General features: G+C 44.0%; 1 protein-coding gene across 1 annotated transcript; it reads left to right on the top strand.

Moving 5' to 3' along the window:
* Positions 1-2,564: 2,564 nt before the first annotated feature.
* LOC133399421 (delta-like protein D) lies at positions 2,565-8,342 on the top strand. Its single transcript, XM_061671001.1, has 12 exons — positions 2,565-2,618; positions 2,781-3,089; positions 3,747-3,807; positions 4,368-4,625; positions 5,908-5,968; positions 6,069-6,199; positions 6,298-6,467; positions 6,544-6,760; positions 6,850-7,026; positions 7,121-7,850; positions 7,965-8,226; positions 8,337-8,342. Exons 1-12 carry the CDS (start codon positions 2,565-2,567, stop codon positions 8,340-8,342), a joined length of 2,436 nt encoding a protein of 811 aa, XP_061526985.1.
* Positions 8,343-27,093: the final 18,751 nt, after the last annotated feature.

Here is a 27,093-nt window from a genome sequence, read left to right as displayed (position 1 = left end):
ATTTAGAGTCTCCAATTAATACATGTTTTGGGGATGTGGGAGGAAACCGGAGTGCCCGGAGAAAACCCACGCAGGCACGGGGAGAACATGCAAACTCCACACAGGCGGACCGGGGATTGAACCCGGGTCCTCAGAACAGTGAGGCTGACGCTCTAACCGTGCCGCACATGTAGAACAATCAGGAGCAATTGTGGACCACTCCTCTTTACAAAACTGTTGTAGTTCAGAAAGATTCCTGGGATGTCTGATGAGAAGAGCTCCCTTGAGATTATGCCACAGCATCTCAATCAGGTTGAGGTCAGGACTTTGACTTGGGCCACTCCAGAACACGTATTTTCTTTCTTTCTTCTAAAGCCATTCTGTTGATTTGCTTCTATGTTTTGGATCACCCATCCTCCTTTGAGCTGTCAAGCTGTCCTGTCAATGTTTACATGTTATTTTCAATAACATATGAAAACTTATCATTATTTGTGTAGTGTTACTTCAAGCAGACTGTTTGATTATTCTTGATTTAGATGAAGATCAGACCCCATTTTATGACCAATTCATGCAGACGTAAGCATTTTCAAAGAGTTCACATACTTTTTCCTCCCACTGTAAACTGGACACTTTATTATGTACCACTGCGCAATCTTGCGATTCAACATAAAAGATGTCTCAAAAATTCTACAAAGACAATAAAGTTCAATTATGCTACATGGGAGGGTCACAGATCTCAGTATGACTATGACACATTGCAGTTCTACACTATTATAAGCTAAAACAATAATTAACACATTGTCCAAGTAATACTTTTCTGAGAGTGTAAATAAAAATGACATCATTATCTGTGTTTTGGCATAATTTATGATACAGCTTGTGTAATGTAATCGCAAGTAACTGTATTCAATAAGTACAAGCATGAATCCATGGGGGGGGGGGGGGGGGGGGGGGGACATGCTGACATTTAATAGGCTGCCATGGTTTTTATACTATATAAATCAAAGGTCAGGTAAAGCTCATTAGATGATCCACAAAGCAGTAACTCATGTTAAATGATGTCTTTGGTGAAAAATGGCTGCCATAAGCTCTTATTAACATCATGGAAACGCGTGCAAAGTCTCTGAGGAAACACACACACACACACACACACACGCACCAAATGCAGTGTAGAGATTTGCATTGGGTCCTGTGATGTGATTGCATGCAGAAACGGTGATATTATCAAACCTGATCAGACCCTCTCTCTGGTGTTGTTATTGTGGGAGAGCAGGTGCTGCTGGCCCAATTACCATACAGCTGAAAGCACAAAGAGAAAAACTTTACTCCCTGTATGTGCCCCCCCCCCCCACACACACACACATACACACACGCTCGCGTTCCCCTTTTCTCCCCCTCAAAGTCCCTTAATGACAGCCACGCGAGTGACACACTACCAAATCTCTTTTTACTGCCTGCACCAAAAGAGACGCAGTCGACACCGAGGCGCACTTGCGCACTTATTGGGACAATGTATTTGCGCAGTTTTTGTTGGCGTATTTAGGCAAGCGTTCATTCGTTAGCGGAATTTAAAACATATATATATATAATAATAAAAATGGTGACTTCAGTCAGTGGGGTGAATGCATTTGACGAGGTGGAAAGTTGTGTGTGCATCTAGTTGCCACGAACGAAAGATAAGCCAATTAAAAGAGGCCATGCGCCAGGTTTTACACTATAGGAATGCGGCCAGGCAGATGGTCGGGGGTTAACGCTTGCACCATGAGCTTGGCCCCCGGGGCTGTACCGGGACCGGCTTAATGCATGTACAGTATAACCCCAATTCGGGGTCCATGATCCGCCCATCCCGGTTCAGCTTGGTGCTGGCGTGCGCGATGGTTTCGTGGGCACCAAAAATTTGTCGGAATGTAAATGGAGAAGGGGGTGGGTTATAAGGAGGGGGGGGCAATCGGGTTGTTGTACATTTAACAGCTCTCTACAGCCATTTGGTGTCCCTTTGAAAGAAAGAGAGAAAAGCGAGGAGGGGGTGGGCCTAGAAAAAACAAAAAGTTGTGCGCACCCCCTAACCCCGCTTTTTGTGATGGCCCCGGGGCGGACTTGCGGTGGTGGAGGGAGGGGAATAAGAGGAGCAGAGGGGCTTATTTGCATCTTATTACCCTGCGCGTACTGGTCCGATATAAAACCCTGTGCAGGAGCGTAGAACCATCAGACATACGCACTGTTAACCCGAGACAGACCAAGAGAGACTTGTTTTCCTCGCTTGGGACCCGCATTTCATCAATCAAGTTGGGGGAAAAAAAAAAAAAAAACATATAAGGACGACCACTTTTTTTGCGCAAGATTATTTGGAAATATTTGATACGAGGATTTCCTCCAAGGATCATTCTGTTGCGGATTATTTATTGACAAAAAAAAAGAATATCTCCCAAAATAAACAACAGAGGCTCGTATGGGAAATTAGAAGGTAATCATATAGTGAATTCTGAGTAGGAAGAGTCCATCAAACTTTCCCCATGTTTTTTTGAGTTGAGCTGCACCAACCTGTGGAGCTTTGAGCGCTTGTTTTCAACGGGGCTGTCAACACAATGGGACGCCTGTATCTGCCCTTGGTTGTCACTCTCTCCATTTTCACCTGCCAGGTATTGTAGCAATCATTTGAATGAATGGCGCGCGTTTGGCTGCGTTTTTACGAATCCATAAGCTGTAGATTTGAAATATCAACGCGCCTAAATTGAGAGAATCCTACACGATTGTTTTGGCCTGCTTGTTTGTAAAATCAACTATGTGTGCTACGGTTATAGGTTTTGTGCTCCGGGGTGTTTGAGCTGAAGCTGCAGGAGTTTCTAAACAAGAAAGGGGTGGCCGGGAACGCCAACTGTTGCCCCGGCGGCGGCGCCTCGTCTCACCAGGCCGGCCACCAGCAGTGCGAGTGCAAGACTTTCTTCCGGATCTGTCTGAAGCATTACCAGGCCAACGTGTCCCCCGAGCCGCCCTGCACATACGGCGGAGCGGTCACCCCAGTTCTGGGCTCCAACTCCTTCCAGGTGCCGGAGACCAACGCGGACACCTTCACCAACCCGATCCGCTTCAATTTCGGCTTTACGTGGCCGGTGAGTGACTCAGGCAGTGGGGATATTAGGTTTAATCATTTCTGATTTGTTTGTTGTTGTTGTCATTGTTGGGGGATGACCACGCAATTTCGAGTTGAACGCATGTCATTTCAATATTTTTCCTACTGTCTATTTCGGAACACGTTTGCTCTAAAGGGTGTAAAACGCAGCAGATGCTCCCAAAATTGTGAGGGTCTTTGTCAGCAGTGTGTGAGAAGGTCTATTGTAGTAGTGTGTGTGTGTGTTTGTGGGGTAGGGGGTTGGGGGTACTGGGGAGGGGGCTGTCGCGGGTGGAGGGAGTTTTTTTTGTTTTTTTTTTTTTCCGTCGGGAGGTGTTTTCACCAAACGCCTCTCTCCCTACCAGGCGTGGTGGGAAATTTAACATCCTACGAGTTGGCACATCATTGGCAGCGCAGCGTGAAATTCCGCCTCGTTTGCTTCACGAAGGAGTCCTAGTGCGATAGTAGCAGGGCCGTGAAAGGGGAGCAGGGAGTCGCGAGGCTTATTAGGTCTCCAATCAAGACCGTTCAATGGGGCTATGAAGTTTACTAGGAGGCGTCTATATTGCCCCCCCCCCCCCCCCCCCGTTCTACATGCGGTTCTGCAGGCTGAGCAGCTGTTGACTCTCCTTGTCTCTCTCTTTTTTTCCTGCCCCAGGGGACATTTTCACTGATCATTGAGGCTCTGCACACAGACTCCCTGGACGACCTGGCAACAGGTGGGTGACAGCTAGAGAAGCACAAGTGTAACCTGAAGACACCTCATCAGGCTAATAGTGGCATTTTAAATGGCTTTTTTTTTTTCTCCACTTAACTTAGTCATTGAAGCTGGAAAGAATAACACGTGACGTGTTATTCCTGCTATTCAAGATAATTACACTGGTAGTGCTGTACTAGTAATAACTTAATTCTTCGTTAACAGGATAGTGCGACTTACTTAGTGTTGGAAATATAATAATGACTGTATCTTAAAGGCACACTCACTGGGTAACATTAGTAAGGCAAACATGAAGGTGGTTGTAACAAGATGTGAGATAAAGGACACACTTTGGGCAGGTGTCACCTGCAAGTCTTATCTTATCACATAGCACTAATGATGACCAACTGACCACAGCTCAGAAGTATGGAGATAAAGGAAAATCTGCTGTGAACACACAGATGTGCATGTATCTAAAAACAACTGCTGTGTTGTGAATGGTGATGATAGTGTTGTACTCTGCATAACATGGTGTATTAAAAACAAGTGACCAATAAGTTCCCGTTTGGTTGACTTTTACAGACAACCCAGAGCGTTTCATCAGCCGCATCACCACTCAGCGCCACCTAACAGTGGGAGAGGAATGGTCTAAAGACATGCAGACAGCAGGCAGGACGGAGTTACGTTACTCTTACCGCTTCCTGTGTGACGAGCACTACTACGGCGAGGGCTGCTCTGTGTTCTGTCGGCCCCGAGATGATGCCTTCGGACACTTCACCTGTGGAGAGCGTGGCGAGATCATTTGCAACTCTGGCTGGAAGGGACAGTACTGCACTGAACGTAAGGCTCTATTGGTTTGTTTACATACAGCATGTATGGGATATAAATGGTGTACTGATCCTTGTGTCACCGTTATTAATTTACTGAATATTTAAAATCACTCATAGTTGTCTGTGTAGAAAAAAAGGCAAAATACACCATATTCATTCATGCCTCAAAATTTGACCGATGATAATGGCTTCAAATGGCATCCCGTCATTAGTCATTTATAAAGTTAGTTACCCCAACAGTCATTCGGCTGTTGCTACTGTTCAGGGACCCCCAGCCCCCCACCCTATGTCCTAATGCAGGGCCCGTGTGCAACAGGCGTCAGTTAGTTATCCCCAAGCACCAGAGGCCTCCATTCTAATGAGCCATAGTGGCTCCTCAGTAATTCACACGCCGCGTGCCTTCCATTAGACCACTGGGGCCTCCTCACCCCCAAACCTCCTCCCCGATTGGCCAAGTGGGGGTCCTGCATTGTTGTGGCCTGAGCCGGTGATTGGCCAAGCGGGGCTGTGTATTGTTGTGCAGGGGGCAGCTGCTCGGTGCGAGGAGACAATGGAGCAGCTGTCTGGTGGTTAGCTCCACACCGACCAGCTGGCCCTGGGAGAGAGGTGGTTGGAGGAGGGTGGGGGTGATGGGAGCTGGGTGATGGGCGGAGGAAAGGAGGGATGCTGAAGTAGAGAGAAAAAGAAGCAGAAATAGGACAGAATGATGGGAGAGGGAGGAGAAACAGATTGGAAAGTGCACGATAGGTGTGCAGTCGTATAGGTGGTGGTTGGTAGGTGGGGGGTGGCGGGCAAGAGTGAGAAAAAGAGACTTCAGACCCACAGTCAAGAGGGAGAAAGGCGGCTTTGTGTGGGATGCTTTTGTGTTGGAGAGCAACGATGTTAATAGCGAGGGCCTGTTGGCTGCTATGGCGACTTTGGGTGGGAGGTGAAGGGGGGGCTTTGATGTCCAAAGCCACCATAGTTGCTAAGTCCTGAAGGTAAACAGTCCAGCAAATTATGCAGCCCAGTCTAAACTAATACTCTGCAGTAAGTGGTCTTTAATCAAGAATGGCCTCATGACCCTAATTCCTCCCGCTGCTTGACTTTTTTTGCACTGTGGCAGCTGCGTTTTTATTGGTCTCCTATCAGTGGGTCAAAGTATAGAATGAAAGAGTGAGAGACAGGTGAGCAGGTAAAGAAAATGGCAGGAAGGCCACTAAACAGCCCACTGAACAATCAAAAAGATAAGGCAGCTGAGGTGACAAGTACATTTTGCTTAACTCACCGTTTTGTGTCGTTTTCCTCTGCAGCAATTTGTCTTCCTGGCTGTGACGAAGATCATGGCTTCTGTGAGAAACCTGGAGAATGCAAGTAAGTTGAAGTCGTCGTCCCCCATTTTTTTAACAGACACACTCGGGTGTGTTTGACCTGGCTTTGTTACTAACATCATTTGATTCATGGTGCGTTCCAGATGCCGTGTGGGATTCAGTGGTCGTTACTGTGATGACTGTATCCGTTACCCGGGCTGCCTCCATGGTACGTGCCAACAACCCTGGCAGTGTAACTGCCAGGAGGGATGGGGCGGCCTCTTCTGCAACCAGGGTGAGTCTCTAGCAATTATGGTGCATGCTAAAAGATTGAACTTAAAAAAAAGTGCTATGAAATACTTATTTAATATCATTTGTTACTGCTGTTTCCAGATCTAAACTACTGTACACACCACAAGCCTTGTCTCAATGGTGCCACTTGTACCAACACTGGCCAGGGCAGCTACACATGCTCCTGTCCGCCTGGCTTTACAGGCGCCAGCTGTGAGATAGAGGTTAATGAATGTTCTGGAAACCCCTGTCGTAATGGTGGCAGCTGCTCTGTGAGTATCAATCAAAGAGTTGTCAATAAAAATGTGAAGTGAAACAAGGACATAAGTCATCTTTTTTCTAATAAAGGACCATGACGGTGGATACAAGTGCACCTGCCCACCTGGTTTCTATGGAAACAACTGCGAGTTGAGTGCAAGTAGCTGTGCGGATGGGCCTTGCTTCAATGACGGACGCTGTGTCGACAACCCAGAGGGAGGCTACTTCTGTCAGTGCCCCATGGGATATGCTGGGTTCAACTGCGAAAAAAAAATTGACCACTGCTTGTCCAACCCCTGTTTAAATGGTAGGTATTCCTCTGCTTGCTTGTTATTGTGGTATCATCAACAACACAGACGCTGACAAGCGAAATATCAATGATTTTTCCCTCTGCAGATGCAGAATGCGTGGATTTGGTGAACTCGTACCTCTGTCAGTGTATTGAAGGGTTTTCGGGGACCAACTGTGAGGCCAATAGCAGCAGCTTCCCTGGACACTGTCTGTCGTTTCCTTGTCAAAATGGTGGGACATGCCAGGAGGGAGCAAATGGCTACACATGCACCTGCCCTCCAGGTATGACTTCCTTTTCAGGATGACTTCCTTGTGTTGTTTTAGAGTACCTATATAATATCCACAATCAGACTCCTCAAACTGTATTCTTGTGCAGGGTATACTGGCAAAAACTGCAGTTCCCCCATCTCCCGTTGTGCTCACAATCCCTGCCACAATGGAGCCACTTGCCATGAGCGTGGTGGCCGCTACGTGTGCGCCTGTGTGCCAGGCTACGGGGGGCATAACTGCCAATTCCTCTTACCAGAAGTTCCAAAGGGTCAGCCAGTGGTAGATGGACCAGACAAAAGATATTCCTCACTCGAAAATGAAAGCTTTGACGATGCCGACAGTGACGACAGTGGCTTCCCTTGGACAGCTGTGTGCGCTGGAGTCTTCCTCGTTCTTGTGATTCTCATTGGTTGCTCTGTGTTGGTGGTCTATGTTCGAGTCAAACTGCAGGAGCGGCACAGTCATCGCAGTGACAGCGTCCGTAGCGACAGCCACGAGACGATGAACAATCTGACAACCACCAATAATTGCCTCCGCAGTGACAAGGAGCTGGGCACAGCATCCATTAAAAACATCAACAAAAAGGCAGATTACCATTCTGAACTGGCTGGTTCACTTGGTGGTCTGAGTGGGATCAGCGGGCTTAATGGACTTGGTGGATCGGAGAAGCATGGCTTTAAGACTCGCTACTCCAGTGTGGAGTACAATCTCGTCCATGAGCTGCGGCCTGAAGAGGTCTCGCTGTGCAAACAGGAGGAGCATGATGGGCCAGAGGGGAAATGTGAGATACCGAAAGAGTCTGATACCGAGGAAATATGCAGGAAAAGACAAAACAGGTACATTGCGGTGTAATATACTATACGATCAAGCTCAGAAAGGAATAAAAATACCCATGTACCCTTCTTTGCATTTACTTCAATTTCTAATTTGCCTTCATCTCTGTCCTGTAGTGATGCATCAGAAGAGAAACAACTAGAAGAGTTGCCCAGCTGCAGCGAAGCTATGTATCAATCATCCTACGATCTGAACCAACATGCCGCCGGTGATGTTAAATACCAATCATCCAGTGATGTCAAATACCAGTCAAGCTGTGACGTTGAATATCACTGTGGTGCCAGTGGTGACAGCAAGTACCAGTGCACCACAGACACCAAATACCAGTCTGTGTACGTCATATCGGACCAGAAGGATGAGTGTTTAATTGCTACAGAGGTGAGACACAATTCTTGAAAACTGAGTACACGTAACTTATACTGTCAGTGTGGAATTAAAAGATGGGTTGGAAATGTTTTACATTTGTAAAAAACTAATTTGTCTTGCAGGTATGATACTCATCTGGACCAGTTCCCTCTGGATGATGGTGGTCCTCGCTAACCCTGAGCAGTACAGCTCAGCTTGTCTCCAGGAGGTTTTACTCCTGCGGTTTGCTGCTGTTCCCTGGAATTTACAGAAGGATCTTGGTGCCAAAGCGCCACTGAGTCAGTGAATATTAGACGATGGTGATCTCAAATGAGGACGTGGGTCTCATACTTGATGCTCAGTGCTACAAAGAGTCTTCCAAGCACCTGAACGAATGCAGGCCTTGTTCAAATTAGAAACAATGATGGACTAAGCACTCATGCTATCTTGTGACTTTTGTTGAAGAACAGTGGAGGAGCTACAGACTGAAATATTGACATCAAGGTGGATTCCATTCCTTTTCTCTTGAGTAACAAGGGAGCATTGACCTGGATGATGAAATTGTAGTACCGTGGAGTACTGATTGAATGAACAGAGTAGTACCTTTGGAGTACTGAGAACTTATGTGTTGTAGTACTGTGCTATGTACTATTGTTATTAAACTACAGTGTCAAAGCTGTCATAGATGACAGTGCATGTTCTGTGCAGTGCTGCAGAGGACAGAGTCGCAAGGGTGGAAGTCTTTCCATGGCTCAGTAGTCTCAGCTGTAGCCAATGTCCCAAATGGCAACAGAAAAGTTTTAAGAACTCAAGTGGGCCGACTACACCTTTAAGTCTGCAGCACTGACAGACTATTCCGGCTGAGCTGGTTCTCAGCAGAACTTAAAGACCTGAAGATTCTAGTAGCGACTGCAAATCGATCCAACATGGATCCTGTTGGGCCATACTGGCCCCTGACCCCGAAGGTTTGGATTCGCGGGGCAATGTTTTTGGAAAAATATTCATTAATATTAGAAGCAGAATTTACAAGCAAAAACTCACTGAAAGTAATTAAACACAGTTCATGGGCTGTTTTATTACTACTTTAAAGTTGTTTGTCCCAACCTCTGATGCTGTTGTGCATGTCAAGCTATGAAGGAGTCGTCCAAACTGCCAAGACCTCATTGCACTATGGGGGTGTATGTGTGTAACGTGTTTATGAGAGTGTGTGAGCACAGACGAGGTCACTTGAGTCTTCAACTGTTAGCCAGTCATCATTTAGCCAACAGCACGCTTGCCTGCTCATCATTGGTTAGCATCATGCGATTCATGTTTTTAATCTTATTCTTTATTATTGAAACAAAGATGTTCTTTTAATTTAATTATTGTTATTTGTGTTTCAATTTGGTGTGATATTTCTGTTATAATTTAAGTTTGATTGTTTTTTTTATTTGACAGATTATGTATGTATGTATGTATGTATGTATGTATGTATGTATGTATGAATGAATGTTTTCGGCACTTGAGACCACTGTGACTGTGTTGTATTTAAAAGAGAAGTTGTATGTACAGAGCCTGTCATTTTTATTACTGGAAAACAGCGCAATATTTTTCCAAAATAAAAGAGGAAATATTAGTACATCTGTGTTGGAATTCTTGTATTATTATTTGGTTAAAGTGGAATCGCAGGACATCGTATGAAGTTACTCCTGTCGATATACGTGGAGAAAAATGTATGAGAAATAGAAACAATTTATTTCCCACGAGATATTTTAGGCTTGAGTCAAGACAATCCAACAAATAGTAGAGGGATTTCTTGTTGCCAAGTGATAGTGTCGTGGTACATGTGCGTGTGTTTGTGTGTGTAACAGGGCAGAAGACTGTCTCCTTGTGGAACCACTAAATGAGACAAAGATACACCCCATAATCATGGACCAATTTGCAAGCCCAGAGTCATCTCTTTGTGCGTGTGTGTGTGTGTGTGTGTGTGTGTGTGTGTGAGAGAGAGAGTGTGTTTGTGTGTGTGTGTGTGTGCGTGTGTGAGAATGTGTATGCATATGACTCAGAGATCGCTTATGATTCTATTAATTATGTGTCTTGACAGGTTTGTCAAAGAAGGTTTTGTCCGAAGAATGTCTTAAGTATCACAGTGTGTGTCTGCATGGGTGTGTGCGCGTGAGTGTATGTGTGTGAGATCTTGTTTAAAGCAGAAGGATATTTACAGCTCGAGAGGGAAACCACAGTCTGGATTTAGTCCCGGTGGCCCCTGTCTGACTATGATGTGCAAGTGTGTGTGTGTGTGTGTGTCTTAATGCATCAGTGTGTATATACGTGCCATTTGGTGACCACTGAGTGTATAGAATTAGTCATCAAAGAAACTAATTTGACTTGAAGTCTTAAAACACTCATAAAGATGTGGTGAAGAAATTGGATGAGCAAAATGCACACTTATTCAGTTAGGTCCAGAAGTATTTGGACAGTAGTTTTTCAGCATTGATGATTTTGAAATTACAGAAATTTTATTTAGAGTACCAACATTTTCAGTTAAAGTATTTGGATGATTAGCGTAACTGTAAATAAAGTGTAATCACATTTTTCACTTGGGTGAAAATCATTTGTAATTAATGGCGACTTATTTGAGGATACGTATTGCTTCTTTCCCTTCTTACTTCGGTGAGTGAAAAACATGCTTAGTGCAGTGGTTCTTAACCTTGATGGAGGTACTGACCCCAACAAGTTTCATACGCACACTAGCCGAACCCTCTGTAATTGGAAAAACAAAATATGATTTTTTTTTATTTTTAATTCAGAACAAAAACAGGTATACATTACCTGTTTATTAGGGCACAAAATGAAACATGCATCAGTTGCACACAAATTCACTGTTTTCAAAGAACAAAACCCAAAAAGAATAATAGAAAATTAATGTTTTGATGGTTTTAAAAAAACATAACTCAATGCAAATCTTTTTTACCCTCAACACACAAACATTACTAATTAAAGAACACATACATTACATACTGTACAATGTTCATCTTGTGGTGAGAGTTTTCCCAAAATGCATAGAAAACAACTTCTGTTTGTGTGAAATTGTCTTAAGAAGATATTTTGGACTCTGACAGCATTTACACAATGAAGCGATCCATGCGACACATTTCAAATGACCACGCCCAGCAGCAGGCGGAAGCGGTCACTGGCCTAGCGTTTATGGGCACTAGTGGGATGTTTTCCCTCTCAAAGACTGCGACTGTGACCGCTCAAAAAGTATTTGCTTGTATTACACAACCGGCAGGCGGTTGTTAGCACATACCATGGTAAGCTTTTTAACTTAACTTTTTTTTCATTGCCACAATAGCTTTTTCGCTGAGTTGGAAAATCACAGGAGACAGGCTTAGGGCCTGTCCTTTGTTGCCACTAGGCTGTCCTGCGGCCCTGAACAGCCACACACACTCGTATCCTCCCCCTGGTGTCAATAGTCTCGCAAAGCCCTGGTCACTGGATGCCATATGCTTCGTAGAGAGCAGCCCTCTTTGAACTTCTGAGGGAGATAGCCTCAGTCCTTCATGCTAAAATTCACACAGAAGGGTATACAGTAGTGAATTTCAATTTTAAAAAATGGCATGCCAACTAGCTATGATGGATATAAAAAGTATGGACACCCTTGTTCAAAGGCCATTTTTTTTGTGATATATTGACCCCAAGATAAATTATTTCAAAACTTTTTCCGCCATTAATGTGAACATATGTATAACCTGTACAACTTGTTTGAAATTTTGGGGGGGATCTTTTTGAGAGGGTATGTAAAAAAACAGACAGTTAAAATAATGTGGTTGCACAAGAACACACCCTCTTATAACTGGGATGTGATTGGTTATTTCTGAACACAGCCACATTCTAGTTATAACAGGATGAGCACACTTGTGCAACCACATTACTTCACTTGTTTATTGTTACCTTCCCTCTCAAAGTTTTTTGTTTTGTTTTTGTTTTTTTTAAATTCAATTGAGCTCTACAGGTTATAGGTCACATTAATAGTATATTTAAAAAAAAACAAAAAACACTGAAATAATTTTTCTTGGTCAGATTTTTTTTTAGAACACAAAATCCTGTCGTTAATACAGGGGTGTTTAGACTTTTTAGGCGTTTAGAGTTGGCACTGCAGGTAGGCAACATACCAGGAAAACTAGTGTAAATGTACTAAAATTTCAACAGATTTTTCAACAAATCACTCGTGAATCATTGTAAAACGTCACTGAAATACAGCAGTATGCATCTACTGGAGTGAGTTTTTTTTTTCCTTTTTTTGAGAAATAGTTTTTTTCTTTGGTCACATCATACAATTGTAATGACAGAATTTGTGGAGCACAATCGTTTGTGCAGCATATGCTTGCTATGCCTACTAGACTGTTTGAATGGCGTATTCCAAAACAGCACAGCATTACCACTAAGGCCACCGCCATTTTTATGTGTTACTTTATTCTTTTTAACTTTTTTTCTAGATTTATTTATCATTACTTTCATTGTACTTGTACAAACTACAATGTCAATAAAGTATAATACTATTTTGTAACGGCTTCTATTCTATTAATATCACCATCGGTGTATCGCGACATTAATTTGTTTTTTTTCTTGAGTGTCTTTATATGGTAAAAAACTTTTTGACATCTTTTTTATTTATTTTTTTTTTAACAAATAAATTGGATTTAGACCTGTACTTTATTTTACACTTAATTATTCACAAGACAACAAGAAGCACATTTTGGATGTTGTTGCCATGAACGGAACAGAGGATACTCCAAAACAAATGGACAGTTTCCAAAAAGAGAAGTTTAATAGACGGGCATAGGTCGGTACACAGGCAGGCAATCCAAGAAAGGCAACAGTATCCAAAAACATGAGGCAAAGAGGGAAGGTCGATAATCGGAACAGGGTCAAATCTTACTGTGAGTCTGTGACGTGGAAACAAGGAATGCTGGAACGCGACGACAAGGTACAACGAACTGGCAACGAGAGGGAATGAGACACGAGGTTAAATACAATAGGTAATTAGGGTGAATGAGGCACAGGCGGTGAAGATGCTCACAGGAGCAGGTGTGTGTGAAACAGGGGGGAAGACAAAACCCGGAACACACACACATAACAGTACCCCCCCCTTAACGGCCGGCCCCAGACGGCCCTGGGGCCCCCGGATACGCAAAGTGGAAGTCCCGAATGAGCGAATCATCCATGATAAACGCAGACGGCACCCATGAACGTTCCTCAGGCCCATAGCCCTCCCAGTCCACCAGATATTGAAACCCCCTCCCCCTCCGATGAGACGATAACAGCCGCTTCACAGAGAAGACAGGGCCCCCATCCACAAACCGGGGGGGAGGAGGGGGCCTGGAAGGCGGGACCAGAGGGGACTCCCGGGCTGGCTTGAGTAGGCTGACATGAAAAGCAGGGTGGACCCGCATCAACCTTGGAAGCCTCAGCTTCACGGTGACATGGTTGATGATCTTTGTGATGGAGAAGGGCCCAATGAACCTGGGAGCGAGCTTCTTGGATTCCACCCGGAGTGGAATATGTTTGGTCGAGAGCCAAACTCGCTGACCCACTTTGTAGTTCGGGGCCGGTGCCCTCTGACTGTCAGCAGCGGCTTTGTAGGACCATCTCTGGCGCAGCAGCATCTGGCGGGCTCGCTCCAAGGTCCTCCTGCAGCATTTCACCAAGGTCAATGCCGCTGGAACTGTGGACTCTGGGGCTATGGCAGGAAACAGAGATGGTTGGTAACCATGCACAACGTGAAAAGGCGATAGACCAGTGGATGCAGAGGGGAGGGAATTGTGAGAGAATTCGACCCAAACCAGTTTCTGAGACCAGGATCGCGGCTCCTGTGAAGCGAGACATTGGAGCCCAGTCTCCAGGTCCTGGTTCAGCCTCTCTGTTTGGCCGTTGGTTTCAGGATGAAACCCAAATGACAGACTGATGGTAGCACCTATGAGATTGCAAAACTCCTTCCAAAATTGCGAAATGAATTGGGGTCCCCTATCAGACACCACATTCTTGGGGAAACCATGGCACTTGAAAACCTGATTAATCATCAACTCGGCAGTGTCTTTAGCTGAGGAGAGTTTTGGAAGTGCAATGAAGTGTGCCATCTTAGAGAAGCTGTCAACAACTGTAAGAATGGTGGTATTGCCTTTAGAGGCCGGTAATCCTGTCACAAAGTCTACGGAAATGTCTTACCAAGGACGTTGTGGTATTGGCAGGGGTCGCAACTCCCCAGAAGGACGTTGATAAGAGGGCTTGTTAGCAGCACATACCTGGCAAGCATTGACGTAATCGATAACATCCCTCCTAACATTAGGCCACCAAAGGTGCTGTTCGACCACTGATTGCGTCTTGGCAATGCCTGGGTGACATACAGTTCGGTTCGTGTGAGCCCAGTGGATGACTCTTCCCCTTAAGGTCGGAACCACATAAAGCCTGTTTTCAGGGCAATCTTCAGGGCTAGGAGTGTTTTTATGAACCCCTTTAACCGCAGTTTCAATGTCCCAAACAAAAGCGGAAATGAAACATGACTTGGGCAAAATAGTCTTAGGGTCGGACAAAGAATTATCTTCGGAGAAAATACGTGACAAAGCATCTGGCTTACCATTTTTAGAACCAGGTCAGTAGGATAACGTGAAATTAAATCTCGTGAAGAACAGAGCCCATCTAGTCTGCCTCGCATTTAATCTTTTAGCAGTTTTAATATACTCAAGGTTCTTGTGATCTGTCCATACTAAAAACGGAGTCTCTGCCCCTTCTAGCCAGTGCCTCCACTCCATCAAAGCCACCTTGACTGCCAGCAGTTCACGGTCACCAATGTCATAAATCTTTTCAGCTGGGGTCAGTTTTTTGGAGAGAAAAGCACAAGGATATAATTTATCATCCTTGAAATTTCTGGTAGAGCACAGCTCCTATTCCAGCATCAGACGCATCGACTTCTACCACAAACTGCTGTTTGAGATCTGGCAAAGTAAGGATGGGAGCGGAGGTAAAGCTCGATTTAAGTTTTTGAAAAGCTGCCTGACAAAGCGGGTTCCATACAAAAGGTTTGTGTGGCGAGGTAAGATCATGCAAAGGAGAGGCTATAGAACTAAAATTTCTCATGAATTTTATGTAGAAGTTTGCGAACCCTAAGAACCTTTGTACATCTTTGTGTGACGTGGGAGTAGGCCAATTAATAACTGCATCGACTTTGCAAGGGTCCATTTTGACTTCACCTTGAGCCAGGACAAAACCCAGAAAAGAAACGGACGCCTTGTGGAACTCTCATTTCTCAGCCATGTCGTCCAAATAGACAAAAACATAAACATTCAACATGTCACGCAGGACATCATTGACAAGGTTTTGGAAAACAGCTGGAGCGTTAGTAAGCCCAAAAGGCATTACCAAATACTCATAATGTCCGGTTGGTGTGTTGAATGCTGTTTTCCATTCATCCCCCTCCCTTATCCTGACTAGATGATATGCATTTCTTTAGTCCAGTTTGGTGAAAATCTTGGCTCCCTCCAGGAACTCAAAGGCGGTGGAGATGAGAGGAAGAGGGTACCTGTTTTTTACAGTGATCTCGTTGAGACCTCGGTAATCGATACAGGGTGGCAGGGTCTTGTCTTTCTTGTCCACAAAGAAAAATCCTGCTCCCGCAGGGGATGAATATGGGCGAATGATCCCGGGTGCCAGTGATTCTTCCACATACTCCTTCATGGCCTTCTGTTCTGGCCCTGAAAGAGAGAACAACCTCCCTCGTGGGGGTGTGGTTCCAGGCAGCAAGTCAACAGCACATTCATAAGGTCTGTGGGGTGGAAGGGATTTGGCCTTGGACTTGGAAAAAACATCTTTAATATCCTGGTAACAGGTGGGCACTTGAGATAAATCAAGATCCCCAGATGGGGTCTGTGGATTGTCCTTAGAAACATAGCCCTGAACATCACATGGCGGCTTGAAACAGTTCCGGGCGCAATTGCTGCCCCATGACATAACCTGCCCAGAGGACCAGTCAATGTGGGGGTTATGTAATTTCAACCATGGGTTCCCTAAGATAAGGTCATGATTCATGGCGTCAAAAACATGAAAACGAATGCGTTCCGAGTGAGAATCAGGAAATGTCAATGTGAGTGTTTGGGTGCGGTGAGTGATCTTGCCCATAAAACAGCCGTCTGCAGCATAGGTGTTGCGGTGGCGTTTTATTTGAAAGATTCTAAGGTGCATACGTCTAACGAGGAGGGAGTTAAGTAAGTTAGCGTCAGAACCGGAGTCAATTAATACAGGTGTATGAATCTCTTGATCAGGAGAGCATAGTGTCACTATAGGAAGAACCCATGTAGGGTCTTCCTTCATCAAATTCAGACTCACCTCTCCCATGCCCTTGCTACCGGCACCGGCAACTTTGACGTGACAGTTGCTCACGGAATGACCCAACTGACCGCAGTAGAAGCACCGCCCTTCCCTCAGCCGGGGTTGACGTTCCTCAGGGGAGAGACGGAACATGCCCAGTTGCATGGGTTCATCCGTGGGGACGCTAGTCAGTGGGTTGAGACCGGAACCAGGGGATCTGCCTTGGTTTGGCTGGTCACCGAAGCTCGTCCTCCAAGTGCGCGGTGACGCAGCCCTCCGCCGATCTCCATCCAGCTCGCGATCCAAAAGCCTCTTGTCGGTTTTACGGCGAGAGCGATGAGAGTGTCCAAGTCGGTCGGCAGGTCTAGCGGGACTAAATGATCCTTTCTCGGCGCCCTTTGCACAATGGTCATTGCACCAGACTATTGCAATATTAGTCATCCGAACTGCTCTAAGTGCTAGAGGACTCTGCATCTTTTTTCACAATTGTTTTTTGTCAATGTCTTTATGTCTCCAAAGTGTTCTGTGTTGTACTAGAGCGGCTCCAACTCCCGGAGACAAATTCCTTGTGTGTTTTGGACATACTTGGCAAATAAAGATGATTCTGATTCTGATTCTGATTGACGGCGGGGGATAGTCCTTGAAAAAGGGCATCGAGTAGCACCCGATTATTCCAATGACTCTCAGCTGCAAGAATGTGAAACTCAATCGCGTAATCTGACACCCTGCGCTTGCCTTGTTGTAAGGTGACAAGGGAGCGAGCTGCCCCACGATCTGGAGTGGAAAATTTAAAAATTTGCTCCATAGTCTTTACGAAAAAAGCCCATGAATGACACGCGGCGGAATTGCGGCTCCATTCAGCAGTAGCCCACGCCTCCGCACGACCAGTCAGGTGGGAAATGACGAAAGCGATTTTTGCTCGCTCGGTGGGGAATGCAGCTGCCTGCAGCTCAAAGTGGAGTTCGCACTGCGTGATGAACGGCTTAATGTTCCCAGAATCTCCAGAGAACCTCTCCGGTAGAGAGAGCTGTGGGCAGACAGCAGCGGAGGTGGCAGGAGGCTGCATGGTGACTGTTTCACATGGAAATACCGTGGCGGTATTGGGTGTGGTGCCAAATGGTTCCTTCTCTTGAATAATTTTCATAAGAAGTTCAAACTGCGAGGCCACCTGTCTCATCATATTGTCCTGATGCCTTGACAGTCCCTCTAGATGAAGGTGGAGGGCAGCAAGCTGCTCATCCTTCTTCGAGAGGCGTTGACCCTGCGCTTGAAGGGCTTTGCGCACCGGGTCTGAGTCTGCTGGGCCCATGTTATGGACCCAGCAGTTATGTTATGTTCGTTCTGTCATGAACGGAACAGAGGATAGGACCCAAAAATGCACGACTCCAAAACAAATGGACAGTTTCCAAAAAGAGAGGTTTAATAGACGGGCATAAGTGGGTACACAGACAGGCAATCCAAGAAAGGCAACAGTATCCAAAAACATGAGGCAAAGAGGCGACGTCGATAATCGGAACAGGGTCAAATCTTACTGTGAGTCTGTGACGTGGAAACAAGGAATGCTGGAACGCGACGACAAGGTACAACGAACTGGCAACAAGAGGGAATGAGAAACGAGGTTAAATACAATAGGTAATTAGGGTGAATGAGGCACAGGCGGTGAAGATGCTCACAGGAGCAGGAAACAGGGGGGGGTGTGAAACAGGGGGGAAGACAAAACCCAGAACACACACACATGACAGTTTTCTTCTTACTGAACCTACCCCAATTCCAATGAAGTTGGGACGTTGTGTTAAACATAAATAAAAACAGAATACAATGATTTGCAAATCATGTTCAACCTATATTTAATTGAATACACGACAAAGACAAGATATTTAATGTTCAAACTGATCAACTTTATTGTTTTTAGCAAATAATCATTAACTTAGAATTTTATGGCTGCAACACGTTCCAAAAAAGTTGGGACAGCTGGCAAAAAGGACTGAGAAAGTTGAGGAATGCTCATCAAACACCTGTTTGGAACATCCCGCAGGTGAACAGGCTCATTGGGAACAGGTGGGTGCCATGATTGGGCATAAAAGGAGCTTCCCTGAATTGCTCAGTCATTCACAAGCACAGATGGGGCGAGCTTCACCTCTTTGTGAACAAGTGCGTGAGAAAATAGTCGAACAGTTTAAGGACAATGTTCCTCAATGTACAGTTGCAAGGAATTTAGGGATTTCATCATCTACGGTCCATAATATCAGCAAAAGGTTCAGAGAATCTGGAGAAATCACTGCATGTAAGCGGCAAGGTCGAAAATCAACATTGAATGCCCGTGACCTTCGATCCCTCAGGCGGCACTGCATCAAAAACCGACATCAATGTGTAAAGGATACCACCACATGGGCTCAGGAACACTTCAGAAAACCAATGTCAGCAAATACAGTTCGGCACTACATCCGTAAGTGCAACTTGAAACTCTACTACGCAAAGCAAAAGCCATTTATCAACAACAGCCAGAAACGCTGCCGGCTTCTCCGGCCCCGAGCTCATCTAAGATGGACTGATGCAAAGTCGAAAAGTGTTCTGTGGTCCGACGAGTCCACATTTCAAACTGTTTTGGGAAATTGTGGATGTCGTATCCTCCGGGCCAAAGAGGAAAAGAACCATCCGTACTGTTATGGACGCAAAGTTCAAAAGCCAACATCTGTGATGGTATGGGGCTGTGTTAGTGCCAATGGCATGGGTAACTTACACTGTGAAGGCATCATTAATGCTGAAAGGTACATACAGGTTTTGGAGAAACATATGCTGCCATCCAAGCAACGTCTTTTTCATGGACGCCCCTGCTTATTTCAACAAGACAATGCCAAACCACATTCTGCATGTGTTACAACAGCGTGGCTTCGTCGTAAAAGAGTGCGGGTTCTAGACTGGCGTGCCTGTAGTCCAGATCTGTCCCCCATTGAAAATGTGTGGCGCATTATGAAGCGTAAAATACGACAACGGAGACCCTGGACTGTTGAACAGCTGAAGCTGTACATCAAGCACAATTGGAAAGAATTCCAATTACAAAGCTTCAACAATTAGTGTCCTCAGTTCCCAAACGTTTATTTGAATGTTGTTCAAAGAAAAGGTGATGTAACGTAGTGGTAAACATGACCCTGTCCCAGCTTTTTTGGAACGTGTTGCAGCCATAAAATTCTAAGTCAATGATTATTTGCTAAAAACAATAAAGTTTATCAGTTTGAACATTAAATATCTTGTCTTTGTAGTGTATTCAATTAAATATAGGTTGAACATGATTTGCAAATCATTGTATTGTGTTTTTATTTATGTTTAACACAACGTCCCAACTTCATTGGAATTGGGGATGTAGACCATGCACATATTCATGTTCATTAACACTAATTTTGAGCATCAGTAGTTAACAACAAGTATGATTAAAAAAAATGCCTGTGTGACTCCCTCTTGCACACTCACTCACTCACACATGCCTTTTATTGTGGAGGGTAGTAAGCAGGACCGTATCCAATCCAGAGAACAGGCCGTTGAGGTGTGTCTCTGATATAATCTGATTAAACTCTCCATTCATGTGCCACTCCTTGAAGAAAATCTTAAATGACATTTTTTTTACATTTGCCTGACATTGTGATTCTTACTTTCATTGAAAATGGAACCACAAAATGTTTGTAAAAGATCTTAGAACTCCTCCCCTGAACAGTGCAACACCTTCTGGCTCAGATGTACCTCTTTTTTCTATTCTCCCTTGAAATTGGAAAATAAAAGAAGAAGAAAAACACACACACAAAGTAGACGTTATTTATAAGACAAATCAAGTAAAACAAAAAGCATATGGCTGTAAAGAAGGACTATGTCCCAGGAAAAGGAGGGTCAATTAGAAAAGACAAATGTTTGCATTCAGTAGCTCGTATTTGACATTGTCAATTTAGAAGAACAGAAAAACATTTCTACTGGATTTGTAAAGGGAATTTGAATGCAAAAGGGTGGGGGAAATGATTATATTTGTGTTTGAATGAATGCATATGTACAGTGTCCTCTACCCTACGGTATCTATATCTATTTTCTTTTTTAAAACTTACGTCTTAGTGAAAATTCAACCAAAGTGCTCATTAAAGGTTCCAAATAAAAATTACTCACACCTCAAGAGTAATAATTAAACAGAATTTAAAGGAATTAAACTGCCACACTTTTTGCCTCAATTCGGTGGACTGTGCTGCTCCTTGTGGTGTACATACCGTGGCCAAATGCGGGCAGGGTTGGGCATCGTTTGAATTTGAGCGATTCCGGTTCCTTATTTCAATTCCAAACGATTCTCGATTCTGATTCTTTTAGGGGGCTGGGTCAAAAAAGTTTGCATGGTTTAAATAAAGGGTGTCCAAATTATGAGCATCCATTTTCTTAGCAGCCTGCAGTATAAACTAAAATGAACATTTGACTCGGGGTTCTTTATAACCAGTATCAATATGAAACCTATGAACTAAAAGGCAATGTGTGTGTAACTAACCCAATTGACTTAATATTCATTAATTATTGTTTCAACTAAAAGTCGGATATAAACTAAAACTAGTGAAACTAGTTATTTGTGACTGTTATATCACATCAAATGGTTTATGTGCAAGTTTTAACTTGACTTCCTGTTTTAAGCTTCCATCCATCCATTTTCTGAGCCGCTTCTCCTCACTAGGGTCGCGGGCGTGCTGGAGCCTATCCCAGCTGTCATCGGGCAGGAGGCGGGGTACACCCCGAACTGGTTGCCAGCCAATCGCAGGGCACATACAAACAAACAACCATTCACACTCACATTCACACCTATGGGCAATTTAGAGTCGTCAATTAACCTACCACGCATGTCTTTGGGATGTGGGAGGAAACCGGAGTGCCTGGAGAAAACCCACGCAGGCACGGGGAGAACATGCAAACTCCACACAGGCGGGGCCGGGGATTGAACCCCGGACCTCAGAACTGTGAGGCAGACGCTCTAACCAGTCGTCCACCGTGCCGCCTTGTTTTAAGCATGTAGCCTTTTATTTTGAAGGGTACGCACCGGAACTCAAAATTTTGGCACGAAAAATAACTTCACACGACACCGGTATAAATGAAAGTAAAACAAAACACAAGAAAAAGAGTAATGGATAGAATCAAATGCTCTGTAATACGTTGATTCCTTTACCTACCCACCAATGAGACACAAGGTTAATGTATGTGATACTGTGAGACGTGTTTGTGAATTTTGTCCCAATTCATTGTGATATAAAGTTGCTTGTTTGACCTTTGGTGAAGTTTTAGCTCAATGTGTAATCCAACTGTTTCTACTTTCTTCCCAGTATGGGTAAAGTATTTTATATTTTATTTTTGTGTCTGTCATCAGCTCTTACGTTGGTTTGAAGACTAAAATAAACGCAAAAAAAACATCAGTGCAAGAGTGCAACCCACTGTTTAACTTGCTAGCTTCCTCAATGTTGTCATAGATGTATTTAATTGTTTCACTCACCCAATTAACTTCACTGAAGTTTCGCACGGTGTTGGCCGAGGCTCGGAGCGGGAGGGAGCAAGTCAGACTTCTACACATGATAAAAGCCTCCCTTGCACAATATCATCTAAATCCAAGTGTTTCACTGAGGTGACTGGTCATTTATTTTAATATAGTTAACATTTTTGTTCGCCGCTGCCCTTGGGCACAAGCATATCTTTGTGCGCGTTCTTCTTCGTTGGTTGTTGCCACTTTCTTCTTCGGAGTACAATTTTTTTTAATTTGAACGATTCCAGGAGAACCTGAATGTTAGTCCCTTTTCCAATTGGTTCTCGATTCTCGATGGCCAACCTTGCATGGGGGCAGTATAATACAGACATAGGGATATAATACACATGGGGCCTTTCTCAGCTCCTCAGCTAGCCGCAGTTATATTAATAATTATTTGCAGAGTATAAAGAAAATATGCCAGTAAGTAACTTTAAGGCAAAGTTGCTCTAGGAGGTTGTTTTAAATACACAATGTGTCATTATTTTTGTTTTATGTTTAGCTTGAAAGTAAACTTCAACTGGGAGTGGCATTAAAAAGCATAAAGCCTCATTTTTGAAGAATTTTCTCTATCTGCCAAGCTGCTATTTGTTACGAAGCAAGGTGAGTTCACTGCTATCATGCAATGCCCATATCTAAAATTTTTGCTCACAAGTCAAAGCAAAAAAATCAGCTGAACAGCAGCTCACATCTGGAAAATTTTTTATCTCAAGGCACCACTGTACTTCGAATGTTAGTCTACTTCCAGTGGTGTGGCTATTGGGGCGGTGGCCCCAAGCATCCAAATTCTGGGGGGCATCCAAATTAGGTGGTAGGCAGTCAATCAGAGTGTGAATGACAATAGCGATTTCTAAATTTCGATGAGTGCAACTGTTCCCCCCACCCCCACCAAATGGTTTCCAATAGGGAAACTCCATCATCCCCCCAAACCCCATCCCCAAATAACCCCTTTGACGCATGGTTTCCCATCGGGAAACTGTTTACCCCTGGCAGCACCACACCTTTTGCCACTGTTCTTTTTCTCTTGATGACTGTCAGCCTTGTTGTTTTGGAATAAAGGCCTCTTTATACTCCCGAGCTCGCGCGGCCGACAACACGTTTATCACGTGACCGGCGAATTGGCCCGCGCGTCGCTTGACGCGCACACGGCAAAAATTGTTGCTGCGCTTAGAATGCCGTAGACATCATCTCTCGTGATTGGTCCGTTTTAGTCACATGCTGTGATGATGAAATCAGCGTTCCTCCCGGTTCCACATAGAACCTACACCGCCGCCTTCTCGATCGATTTTGCAGCATAATTATACATGTCATCAAGGTCCATTTGTTCTGGCAGACTGAGTTCCACGGTCGCCATAGTTGTTGCTTTGTTCCTTGTTACGGAAAGTAAAAACGGCTACCGGAAATGGCCACAAAATGCAGAGGAAACTCCACCCCGTGGCGTCTTAGCCAATTCCAGCCGTAGCAACACCCCTGACTTGGAAAAGAACTGCAGCACACAAACAGCGTGCGTGGGTTGCGCTCAAGTATAAAGGCAAACTGCGTGCGGGATAGCCGCAGTGACGTCAGCCTGGTCGCCGTCCGCGCGAGTTTTTTATAGAAAAAATCCACAAGAAAAAGTGACATCACTCAAGAAATATTACCTTGTGAGAACTCTGCACATTTCACGAGGGTACAAACAACGGTGAATGACGAATAAGAGGGAAATGTGTGATGATGCCCCCAAAGCAGGTAATGGATACTTGACATAAAATGTCCGTAAACTGACTGATCTCTATCGAGACTCCTCAGTTCAAGACACCCAACTCCATTAATTGACAATAATTATAATAAAAGAAAAATAATGGAATGTATATTGCGAAGTCAGTATCCTATATGCAAGGTCACGTGATGCCACTCCCTACGCGCACTCATCATGCACATTAGAAAAGTACAAAACCTATCAAAAATGTCCCAAAAAGTACATATATTGAAATAATATATATTTACTCACAGATTTACTGAGTGTGGAATCTGTGACTGTTTAATTGAACACAAAGCTATTATTCTGTTGTATAAATGGGAACAGGAGGACACACATGTTCATTATCCTTTGTGCCACCTAGTGGAAGAGCATTTAATCATTCTGCCTGTCACTACAAGTCGCTGGCATAGATAGATTAACACCATTCATTGTAATAAATACGTGATTTTCAGACCAATTAAGTGAAATTGGATAATTTCACATGGTTGGGAATCACTGCTCTAAAGCAATGTCTGGGACAGTGTTATTGGAAATTGTGTATAAGTGACATTTAATTGGACGGTTCTCTGCCAGGGTTAGATTCAATGCAATTGTAAATAACACTGGGTTACAAAAAATATTTTTTTTAACTTGTCTATGTTTTTTCAACTGATTTAGGACAATTTTGCATCGCTGAATCCGAAAATGAAATACTGTACTCGTTCAGGTCAAGTTTGGATGCCAAGTTGTTTATAACTCAAATGTTACAAACATTGCTTTCTGTAAATTGAATCGTAGACATTTTTAACAGTGAGTACCTGTAAATTTAATGTTACGTCATCATTGTTAAAAACTCAAGGCATGAAGCTCTGTTTATTTGAACCTCTAAAGCAAAAACACCTGTACATGTAAACAAAAACATTTCGCCATAGTTCAAAAAGTTGACCTGATTGAGGAAAACCAGTGTGATATTTGGATTCAGCACATCAAAATCGTCCTAAATCCGCGAAGAAATCAACAATAAATATTGTTGTTGACCACTGTAATTTGATCCATTTTATGTATTGGAATGGTTGTTGGTTTGTATGTGCCCTGCGATTGGCTGGCAACCAGTTCAGGGTGTACCCCGCCTCCTGCCCGATGACAGCTGGGATAGGCTCCAGCACGCCCGCGACCCTAGTGAGGAGAAGCGGCTCAGAAAATGGATGGATGGATGGATTTCATACAGTGTTTCTCACTATCTTTAAGTTGATTATTAGGAATTACTTAAAGTAATCTATTTGTGTAATCCTCTATTTTCTTTATTTAAGCTTTTTTTTTTTCATTTCCTGTTTGCCATTTGGGTCATCAGAAAGGACGACCCAAATGCAGAATCACACCGACCGGGCACCTCGCTCCACTATACACTATTTTATTAGCATTACAATTTGTCACCAGGTCAAATCCCCATGCAGAGCATCAATGACTCCAGATTTTTAGAGCTAAATCTTGTGGGAAAATAGGGATTTTTCTCTCAGCCATGCTCCATTGTTACCCGTGAACAAACGAAGTGACCACGGCAGCCAGAGTAGCACAATGACAGACAGCTTATTCAGCGACTTCATCTGTCGCCATTCCCCAGGGATTCGACTCTGATCTTTTCCCAGAGCTCCATCTCTCTTGTTGACTTACTGATTCTGCCCCTCCTCCTTTGCTTTTTGTTGTACTCAAACTCGGCTAATAATTGCAGAATATGACTCTAATGATTTCTTTTTCTCCCATCCTACACGATCAGCATCTCAACCTTCTAGTGAGTCGGTCCGTGTCAGAGGTGATAAAATTTCTTCGTTTTTTTCAACATTTTTCAAGTGTTGTTTATTGTCATCTCTCCCTGGGGGATTAAAGTGGTTGTAAAGACAGACTCATTCCTTCAGAGACACCAGCTTCCATCAGTGCCTTCTGGCCATTAGTGGTGCATCGTGGGAACAGCTTGGCAAGGGACAATGATTGGCTAGAACAATGAGGCTGCACAAGGCAACACAAAGGGCACGCCCACTGCATGATGGGAAAGAGTAGTGGAGGAAGCAGATGTTGCCACAGAGGACACACAGGAGGGGAGAGAGAGAGCGAGAGAGCCAACAGATGTCTATTATAGTTTATAGATATATTATAGATATCTTTTATAGTTTATATTTTTATTTCTTAGTGAGCAGCAGGTGAGAAGGGACGTGTATACCTGCCTGGTATCTGGATTGTGGTCCACTTTCTCATTGGTGTGGAATATTTCCTGGCTATTTTAAGCCATCTAGTCTGCACATACAGGTATACACAAATTGGCAACTTACACTCACAATTATCCTTTGAGATGTTTTTTTTTTTGTTCCTTAAAAACTGGTGGATCACATGACAAGGTGATATTCAATACAGGTAGACAACAAATTGATATGATTAATGTATCCAGACACATTTCTTAATCAGTTAATCATTCAATCAGGAGTTGGACCAGATGAGTTTGATGTGGTAGAATCTTGGAATATGGGTTGTCTGTGAAAAACTGCAGGGGTATATTTTGTATGTTATGATGTCATCGGCCTTCAAATGCAGCCTCCATTGGATGTAGCCCATGAACTGGGACAGCAGTGAATAAATTGACAGACAGTGCTATTTTGTTTCTGGGGTGGAATGTTTCATTCATGCCTTTGTGACTCAAAACTGCAAGTTACATTTGGATCTTGCACTAATATGTGGAACGTACTAACCAACTAATTAACTCCTGTGTAAAATCTTGCAAAGAAATTTTTTTTGTTTGTTTGTTTGTTTGTTTGTTTAAATCTTTCTCAAGTATTTGACATATGTAATGTTCCTATTCACTCATCAGGTCTATGCATTGACCATAAAAGGCAAAAGATGAATGTGCATAACTTTTGTATACTTGGACATATATTTATCCATCCATCCATCCATTTTCTGAGCCGCTTCTCCTCACTAGGGTCGCGGGCGTGCTGGAGCCTATCCCAGCTGTCATCGGGCAGGAGGCGGGGTACACCCTGAACTGGTTGCCAGCCAATCGCAGGGCACATACAAACAAACAACCATTCGCACTCACAGTCATGCCTACGGACAATTTAGAGTCTCCAATTAATGCATGTTTTTGGAATGTGGGAGGAAACCGGAGTGCCCGGAGAAAACCCACGCAGGCACGGGGAGAACATGCAAACTCCACACAGGCGGGGCCGGGGATTGAACGGGTCCTCAGAACTGTGAGGCTGACGCTCTAACCAGTCGGCCAACGTGCCGCCCATATATTTATTTGTTTTATATTTTTTTATGA

This window comes from Phycodurus eques, chromosome 2, assembly GCF_024500275.1.
Source record: "Phycodurus eques isolate BA_2022a chromosome 2, UOR_Pequ_1.1, whole genome shotgun sequence".
NCBI lineage: Eukaryota > Metazoa > Chordata > Actinopteri > Syngnathiformes > Syngnathidae > Phycodurus > Phycodurus eques.
This window is presented reverse-complemented; position numbering and strand designations above follow the sequence as displayed.